The sequence below is a fragment of the Drosophila melanogaster genome, chromosome 2R (genome assembly GCF_000001215.4).
Source record: "Drosophila melanogaster chromosome 2R".
Lineage (NCBI taxonomy): Eukaryota > Metazoa > Arthropoda > Insecta > Diptera > Drosophilidae > Drosophila > Drosophila melanogaster.
This window is the reverse complement of record NT_033778.4, coordinates 7308587-7317923: the sequence shown is the minus strand read 5'-3', so window position 1 is coordinate 7317923 and position 9337 is coordinate 7308587. Positions and strand designations below refer to the sequence as shown.

The window sequence follows — 9337 nt, the reverse complement described above, 5'->3', positions numbered from 1 at the left end:
AAATGCCCTGTTTAATTTCATTTGCTTTTTTTAACTGGCGGTTACAATATTCATTCTATTTATTTTGGATTCAAAAGGAATCGTTCAGTCAATTCCGGTTACAATATGGAATTAGATAAATCATTGATGTCGCCAATATGCTAGGAAGTATGCTCATCTTTTCTACTGATTTCGGAATATCAATCTTTTCATTGCATACTTTTAGGCATTGTTCAGTCAGTCAAGGTGGTCTAGAAAGCTAATTTACATAAATAAATAAGTTACAAATGACATTAATCAAGGTGTTTATTTAGGTACATTAGCTTTCTCTTCTTGCGAAATTAATCGACCATGGAAAGCATTTACTCTCATTGATCTTAAATATTACTATGCATAAACATTAAACAGATACATGTCGGCTATTTTTAGATGTTCGACAATTTTAAGTTTCTAGCAAAATTCAACGCCTAATGTGCTCACACACTCACTTGCCCGGTGCAAATTTTGAAATTTAGGACAACAAAAACCTGCCTTTCCAGCCGCTTTGTTTGCACTTAAATGTTTGGCCATCGGATTTGCACATCCAGTTAGCGTCTGCAGGCTAAGCTCTCTGCAAAGAACAAGTGCTGATGCAAACACTGCAGCTTGGCCATTCCAATACCTTTGGCTACTCACAGTGACACCTGCAGGTCCAGATTCGCAGAGGTTGCCCAAGATTCGTTCATCATCATCATTTGCATACGAAGGCGTCCACTGATTGCCAATTCAATCACAACTCACACTCTCCGCTCGCAGGCCTTGCGTAATACAATTAATTGTTGCGAAATCCGATGATTTTCAACTAATTGCGGCTCATTAAATATATATCCACGCAACCATGCCCCCGAGTAAACGCCTCCCCAATAAATCCATGTGGATGTTGTGGTCGCTAGTTGGGCAGAGGCAAAAAGTGAAAATAAAAACGAAAATGAAAATTATTCGCAAACAATTGCGATTGGCGCCCGGCACTTCCAACAATTGTGCATTGTCTTCGCTGCATAACAGAAATTTCAACATGGATGGGCGGCGGGGTCGGGAAATTGAGCGTTTAAGCGCTAAACGGCATGCGAGCTACTGGCGACGGAAACATGACAAATACCCCCATCAAATATTGATCATTTAGCGTATCAGTCGCAGAACTCCGAGGGAAGTCGTAAACTGCACTTGTCTTGGAGCACGGCCATAAATCTACGGATGGGTGGGGGGCGGGGTGCAGTTAAACCCAGCTGAGAGAGGCAAAATAATATAAAAACAGAGCGAAAAATAAAAACAATGTTTGACGACAATCGAGTCGTTTGCATCTGAACGGCTGGGGGAAGCCACATGGGGCATGCAATCCAAAAGCGAACAAACACTGCATGAAACGTTGAGCGCCGAGCGTGGCCAACATTTGGTTACGGGGGGCGTGGCAGCAGGTGCAGCAAGTAGGCCAAAAGGGGGCATGGTGGCACAATTAGCATGGGCTAAGAGTACATGATATGAGAGGTAGTGAAATAACATTAATAAAGCGTAAGAAATTAGGCGATTGAGCAAAAGACGTTGAGTCCTGAGCATTATATATGTAGCTGTAAATCAATAATGTTGTTTATTACTTTTAAAATGGTTGATTTTTATGTGTGTAATTTGTATGATATGTAAACCAAGGGACTCGTTATATTTTATTATTTATACTGCTAGTTCCAATAACAGTTTAGTTACAAGCATCAAAGAGCTTTTATTTCTCTTGCCAATTTGTTTAGAAGTGACGAAGAAGTTTTAAAATATACCCCCAGCACTTCCTTCAGCTGCGTAATGGGTATCTGATAGTCGGGAAACTTGGCCCGAACGTTCATAAAAAGAAACAGGAATTTTCTATTATCTGCGCTGGCGTGTATCATCATTAGGAAGCGGGAACTTCGTTTAATCGGTCCTTAATAGGATAATTAAACGTTAGTACAACCAGGCTGCGGGTAAGGAAAATATAATTCAAGATACCAAACAAAAAGAAATCTCAACAATGCAGCTTCGCTTGGAAAACTTGTCGCAGCGCTCTGCGAAATCAAATGAATTCGACAAGAAACAGTTGCGCTTTCGTGAGATGCCCAAACGAGTTCGCTGCCTAAGTCTTTTGTTTGGCGGGCAGCGTGGAGTCGGGTCAGCGATAAAATGGCATTTATATAGATTAGAGATACGGGACAAGCGCGTTGACAACGCAATCTCGGCGCCGCCTTTAATCATTTTTACGGCCCCTGGCTGCCAGTACTTGCAGCCTTAGTACTCGAAGCGCACGTCTGCCCGTTTGCAACATCTCGTTTGCCATTTCAGCAGCGTCATGGCTTTAGTGGTTCAGTTGCCTCACCGCTCGTTTTTCTCTTGCAGACTGCCGCTAATTCGCGGCTGCCCCGCTTTTAATCAGCAACTTTGGCCGTCGCGACCTTGCCACACACGCCTGCACTTGCCTAATGTCACCCACTCGGAGGCTGCGGTTCCGCTCCACTTCTCCGTCGCCTGCGTTGTGACCCACATCTACATCTACAGCCAGCCCGTTGAAAAAGAGTCAACAGCACCTGCCGAGCAATAACCCCTCCGCAGTTGCAACTCCACGCTCCGCGGGCTCCGATCCGCTCCGCATTCATCACGTGCTCCGTGGCTGCGGCTGCGGCTGGCGTCTTGAACCTGAGCCACTACATCTAGTTATTTGTACAAGAAATGTTTCGCTGCCGCTTTTTGCCTGTTTTTTTTTTTTTTTTCTTAGCTGGGTGTTGCAGCGTTGCGGGGCGCGAACAAAAGATTTATTACAATCAAATATTTCTGTCGCTTTTGTTTTGTTTTGATTTTTTAATTTTTGTTTTGTTGGCTGAAATTTATTTTTATTACATTTTTCAATTTCTTTCACTCGGTCTGTGTGGCTGGCTCGTTTTGTTTCTCCGCGGCTGTGGCTGCGGCTTGTGCAATGCGAATGGGATGTTGCTGCTTCTGCTGCTTCAATAATTAAAACAACAACCATAATGTGCTTCACTCGAATGCGTTAAGTGTCGGTTGTTGTGGCTCGGCTATCATATCTGTGGCCCGCAACTCCAGTCTTCGCATGACACTTGTTTGGTTACATAAAAGTCAGGCGGAATGCAATTCAGACCTCGTTTGGCTATCACCGCCAGCCAATTGCAGTTGAATATTTATTAATCTATTGATAGGCATTTCTTGGCCTGTGACAAAGAAAACAACATTAGTGGCACAATTATCTCAAAATTGAATGTCAATTAGATTGATATAGAGTTGGGCTGCGACCTTGGCTTAATTGAGCGCTAATTGTTTTGTTAAAGAAAAGAACCCTACATGCTGAATATAGTGAATGTAGGACCTAATCCGGAGCCGAAGTCAAGCAAATACCCGGAACGAAGACAGCCCATTGTGCTCATTAACAATGTGCTGCATCTGTGGCTCTATCAGCCACTCATCTTTCGCCTGTCATCCGCATCCACACCCCCTGAAAAACTCATTTGGCCGTCGTGCCAATTGTTGATTTGCCGAAATCTCCAACAACATCATTAGGAGGCAGGCAGCAACTACTAACTGAGATTTGGCAACGGAATGTTTGCTTGAACTCGAACTTTTTGCGGCAGTTACCTAATCGGCGCAGCTCCGCAGGCTCGGATTGCGACTGCAACCGGTGCAACTGCAACAGTTGGCTTCCTCTGCTAACCTTATGCGGGCATCGCTCTATGGCACACAGACACACTGCGCGAAAGCGGGGGGGTTCAATTAAGGCAACATGTGGCAACCGACCGAGTGACTTCGAATTGCGAAGCCGTGTTAGGTGGGATACCGCCGCGCACTCCCTTCGGGCTGAAGCTGAAACTGAGACTGCATCTAAAATTGAAACTGAAACTGAAACTGCATCTGAATTCGAATCCGAGTCCGAAGCCCGGGCAGCTGCATTCAGCTACAGCATTCAACTTGGCAACAGGAAGTGGCAGCGGTATTGTTGCCGCTTATCTGACGCGGAGATGCTTCCTTGAGATTTATTTGGCATCTAGGCAAAAGGCATCGCCATAGCAAGCGCCATCATCGTCATCATCATCACCATGATCATCGCCATCGTCATCGCCACTGCAGTTGTTGACTTTGGCTCATGGCCTTTTTGCCAATTCCAGCTGAACGATGGTGCCGACTTCTTCGGTTTATTCGGTTTTTTCGGCACTTATCTAACTTCCGGGTGTCGTAGGTCGGAATCGAATTTTTATGAGTTGCATCTTCGTCGAATTGCTGCCATTGAATCATCGCCGAAACTACCGATATTGCCTCATCCACATTCACACCGGGAGCAACGCTTCGTCCGCAGATGCGCCTGTTTGGTATGACCATTCAAGCCGTAATTAAAAGCATTTAGTTTTTATGTTTATGTTTATAGTTATAGTTTTATTTCGTTTCAGCTCTTCGAAAAATGTTTTTGTACATCAATTTTCGTGTCTGTGGTCCGTATGGGAATTACAACTAAGTTTAAGTACATATTTACAAAATAATTTTTTCCGCAGCCCGGCTTTGCCACATTTCGCCCATAGAAAGATCCCTAGAGTCATTATTGTTTTTGTTGTTTTATTGAATTTCGTATAACTTAAAGACAAACGCGCGCATGACTAATTTGTACACTTGTGGGAGACGGCGATGAAGGAGGCGGGGTATGGGTAAATCCAACAGATAACGAAAGGTATGAAAGGTGTTTTGTACAAAATGCAGGAGGAAGTGGGATGCCTTACAACATTAAGTCTATGTAACAATTTGAGTGGGGATCGTGATCTGCGGAGGATGGGGCAAACCCCAAGGGATTAGCAGGATCAGCGGGAGCAGTTATCAGATATCAGTGCTGTCGCTTGGCTGGTGGCCAAGCGGAGACTCCTGCCGCGGACCTAGTCCCATCCGTGGCCATGGCTCACTGGCACCCACACCTTCTCCCAGACGGGCTTCCACACCTTCTTCCACTCCTGCACCTTGACCTCCTTCCAGACGGGCACGTTGACCGACTGCCACTCGTCCTTCCACGCCTGCCGCTTCTCGGTGGCCCACACCTGGCGCTTCTCGGTGCGCCAGATCTGAACCTTCTCCTCGATCCAGGTCTCGCGCTTCTCCTTAATCCAGATTTGTTTCTTCACGGGCTTCCACACCTGGATCCACTCGTCCTTCCACTCCAGCTTCTTGTCCTGCTTCCACTCCTGCACCTTCTCCGTCTTCCATTCCTGCTTCTTCTCGGTGCGCCACTCCTGCTTCTTCTCGGTCTTCCACTCCTGCTTCTTCTCGGTGCGCCAGACCTTCTTCCACACGGGCTTCCAGATCAGCTTCTTGCGCCAGAGATCGTGGCTGGTGTACTCCCAGCCCTCGTGGTCCTTACCCAAGAACTTTTCGCCGGGAATGCCCATTTTCACCTGTGCGAATTTTCAATTTAGTGCCTATGTCAACGGAGATCGGGAAACTACCTACCCATTGGGGCTCAAACATTTGCTTCCAGTCTGCGACCTGTACTTCCTTCCAAATGGGCACTTGTATTTCCTTCCAGTACGGGACCTGCACTTCCTTCCAAATGGGCACCTGGATTTCCTTCCAGACGGCGACCTTTGTGGGCACCCAAATGGGTTTCGTTATCTTCTTCCATTCGGCCACCTTAACCTCCTTCCAGGCAGGCACCTCTCTCTCCTCAATTTTCGGCTTCTTTACGATCTTCCAGTCGGGAACCTTCTCCTCCTTCCAGACGGGAACCTGAAGGATATCCACGCATGTTTCATAAGATCTTCGGTTGAAAGAGAGAGTCCCATTGCCATACCTTGACTTCCTTCCATATTGGGACCGAAACCTTCTTCCACTTGGTTTCCCACGCCTCCTTCTTAACGGTCTTCCACACCTGGACCCAATCCTCCTTCCAGGTGAGCTTCTTCTTCCACACTCCCTCGGGGGGATGGGCGTAGGCTAAGCTTATGATTAGCGCGCAGCTGGCGCTGAGTAGCTGTGGAAGAAATTAGAATGTAATTATGTTTGTTGAGTCCATGATGTGTATTTGCTTATATCTATTTTACTATTGGATTGAAAGTGATAACTGATGATTCTGTTCCGTATTAAAGATGCTTAGATCAAAAGATTTGTGTTTCGAATCAGAAGTCTAAATTAACTTTCAAGTACGATTTCGTAATTTTTGTAATCTTTGCTGTGTTCCAAGACATAAACTTCAACCTTATGTGGGCTTTAATTTCAACGCGACTTTGGTGTTTTATGTGATATTTTTATGTGTTTTTTATTATTAAGTTTTGGGTTTTGCACAGTTATGTTCACTTCATTTATATATTTCCGAATTCCACAAATGTTTTCATGTTTGTTTCTCGAGGATGCACTATGGTATCTTGGAGCTGGTATCTTTCGTATTTCTCGGACACTGACCAACAGACTTAGGGATCTCATGCTTGGTATCCCTTGCACCACCAACAGCGCGTTAAAACAGAAGGAGCTGATATGTGCCTCCTCTGAGGTCTTCTATGAACACTATTCGCATTTCCCTACATGCACATCTATTTATATTTTGAATGGTCTCGTCTCCGAGCCACCGACTCCGGCGTCGCGGTCGCCGTGGGCAGAGCAGCGGCGGTGGCAAAAACAAAAGAAGAGCCAAATCCACACCGCCAGCGGACCAAAGCTCTGCCGCTTGGCCGCTCTGCCCAGGTGGGTTGCTCCAGGTGCAAAATGCACGCAGCAGCGGCGTCGCGTCGCTGCCGACGTCCCATCGAAAGCAAAAGCAAGGCAAAAGCACGGCAAAAGCAAGAGCAAAGCATAGTAAAAGCAAAAGCAAACTGAAATCGAAAACCGCAGAGAGTGAGAGTGGAATGGAATGGAGTACCGCTCGGCCCGCCAGCTGATGAAGCTGCCTCTTGGACCGCCGATGACTGCGCGGATTTTCCCAAGGTAAAGCCGCAGCTTCAAAACAATGCGAACAAGACCACGAATACGCATACGTACTGTAGGCCGGCTGTTTCGTACTGCCATTGGACTCGAGAGCTTGGACCCATGTGCCCATGGACCAGTGGACCCACGGGTCACTTGAGACCCGTCTTCGCGGAGTGGATGGACTTGGTCAGAAGAAGATTTGGTAAAGTGCAACGCCATCCAATCCTACGCAGCTGAAAATTAAGAGATGTACTTTTATATCGTGATTCTTCTGTTGGCTTCTTCGCTGTACTGTCAACCCTGAATTTGTTGACTTAATTATTTATTTTTTGTTATGACGGGTGATAGCCTAACTCTAAATACCATATCCGCAAGCTATTTTTTAGGCGTAGCTAGCGGAAGTTTGCCAAAGGTTCACACTGCCTGTATATAAATAGAGATCTATAAATAAATAAATTTCTTAACAGACAGCGGTATGGTATTCCAAAATAAAACATAATTTGTATCGCCATTAGTCTGATGATACAATCAAGGTCTTTGGCAACAAATTATTTAAATCCGTACTTTAATAATTTGCGTGGGTACCCAAAATTAATTATCATTGAATGTTTTTGCAAGACTTTATAATATATAGCAAAATTACTACCACTCTGATTATGGGGCGTTGTAGTAATTTGGCTTTACCATACCGGCAACCAAACTGCGCTTGCACTATTAATCATCTTCCACCATCATCCTCAAATGAGTTAATAGGATAGAGGAGGGAGTCCTACCTCCGAAAATCAATCCATCAATCAATAGCCGTGCAAAGTGGCTCACCTCTGGCCAAAAAAAAATAGCTATTGATAAGGTCAATTGCTGTGGGCGTGTTGTTACACTGGGCCAAGACGCTAAGTAGTCTTAAGCTGCAGCAATTTGGGCTACGTGCCCGCATTTTATATGGCTCGATTAACCATGTTCGACTCCCTGCTCTGAACTTGAGTGGCAAACAATTAGCACGACCGAGTTCAGCAGTCCAGTTGCTTGCCAAACGATCGCCGGAGCAGTCCGGCTGGCCAAATCAAATACAACAAATGCCATTTATGGACGCGGCGACCTAAGCGCTCAAATGGCCAGGCGACCTCCGTGGCATGAAGACGTTTAGCAGCACCACTGCTCGCGGTCTAAGTGCGTCTGTGCACTGAAAGAAATTACACTTAATATCTTCGATGACTTGTATAGATCATCACTTTGCTCCTACGATCCCACGAACCGTGGACCTGTATTTATCCAAAAAGGTGTACTAGTATACCACGTTATAATTGGATGTTCATGATTTAGATAATAGTAGTAATATAATAATAATAATTATAATAATAATAATATACATTTTAATATGGTTTTATTGATTTTTTATTTAACATTACGATACGTGCATGCTGAGAGCTACGCATTATTATTGTTTATTTACCATTTATAGCTACTTAATGGTTTTTTTTCAGTGCTTTTCTGGTAGTGGGCTTTAGCGCCAAGGGCCAAATGGACTTTTTAACGCCCGGATAGATTGGGCATTAGTCCGTGATGAACGCGCCAAGACCAAACAGTTGGTCATAATTAACACACGAGAATCGGACCAAGCTGGAGTTTTTGGTGTCTGACTTTTTAGACTGGACACAGGGCACATTTCTGGCTGAAGTTGGGCCTTTGGGACGATCCGATATGATCGTAAATAATGACTATGCCGAAATTGAAACCGACAGGCTGGTCGCCCCAGAAGTTGCATAATAGTTCGGTGTTGAGGAGGGGGCGGGCGGTGAGGCGGAGGGGCGGTCAGACGGCCTTCAGTGCAGCGCTGCAAAAGGAGAAACAGACAAAATGAAGCGGACCCCAACATGTTAAGCCAATTTAGCAAAAAACCAAAACTCGAAATTAGGTAAAGAAACACGAATATAATGAAGAATGTGCAACAGGCTCGTTCGCTGCGCCGGATCGGATTTTGTTTCATTTTTCGTATCTTTGTATTTTAGCTCGCTTTTTGTTGTGCAAAATGAAATTGAAATTCCTGAAACGTGCCCAACAGATCTGCGACGACATTCGACTGGCAATTCGGGTTTCGGCTTGGGTTTGGGTTTGCGTTTTGGTTTTGGCTTGGTTTGCTTTGGCTTCCCGACGAAGATGTCGTGGATGGAGTTGCAGCTGGAGCTGGAGTCGAGTCGAGTCGCCTTTGGAGCTAAATGCCAGGATGGATCGATCGATGGATGGCGGGCTGCAGCCTGCAGGCCATGGAAACACCTTTCGCTGCGGTTGTCTTGTCCCTGCTCACCCAGTTGCATAATTTACGGCATCTCTTTATTGATCTGGACGCTTATGCGAGTATGTAGGTTATGCATTGCCTTATATTATGACTATCGGCAGACAGGTTTCCGCTGCGCGGAAG

At 45.4% G+C, this 9337-nt stretch overlaps 1 protein-coding gene across 2 annotated transcripts, besides 2 other annotated features; it reads right to left on the bottom strand.

Moving 5' to 3' along the window:
- Positions 1-45: 45 nt before the first annotated feature.
- Positions 46-96: a mobile genetic element.
- Positions 97-1800: 1704 nt separating this feature from the next.
- Positions 1801-1836: a mobile genetic element.
- Positions 1837-4428: 2592 nt separating this feature from the next.
- On the bottom strand, positions 4429-6529 carry CG12164 (uncharacterized protein). 2 transcript variants are annotated; one of them, NM_001299228.1, is made up of 4 exons: positions 6421-6529; positions 5813-5992; positions 5473-5748; positions 4429-5417 (listed from the first exon to the last, which is right to left on the bottom strand). In NM_001299228.1, the coding sequence occupies exons 1-4, from the start codon at positions 6439-6441 to the stop codon at positions 4905-4907; spliced, it is 990 nt and encodes a 329-aa protein (NP_001286157.1). In that variant the 5' UTR covers positions 6442-6529; the 3' UTR covers positions 4429-4904. The 2 variants fall into 2 exon arrangements, with proteins under 2 accessions (NP_001286157.1, NP_610268.2); NM_136424.3 differs by having other exon boundaries at positions 4579-5417.
- Between the last annotated feature and the right edge of the window lie 2808 nt (positions 6530-9337).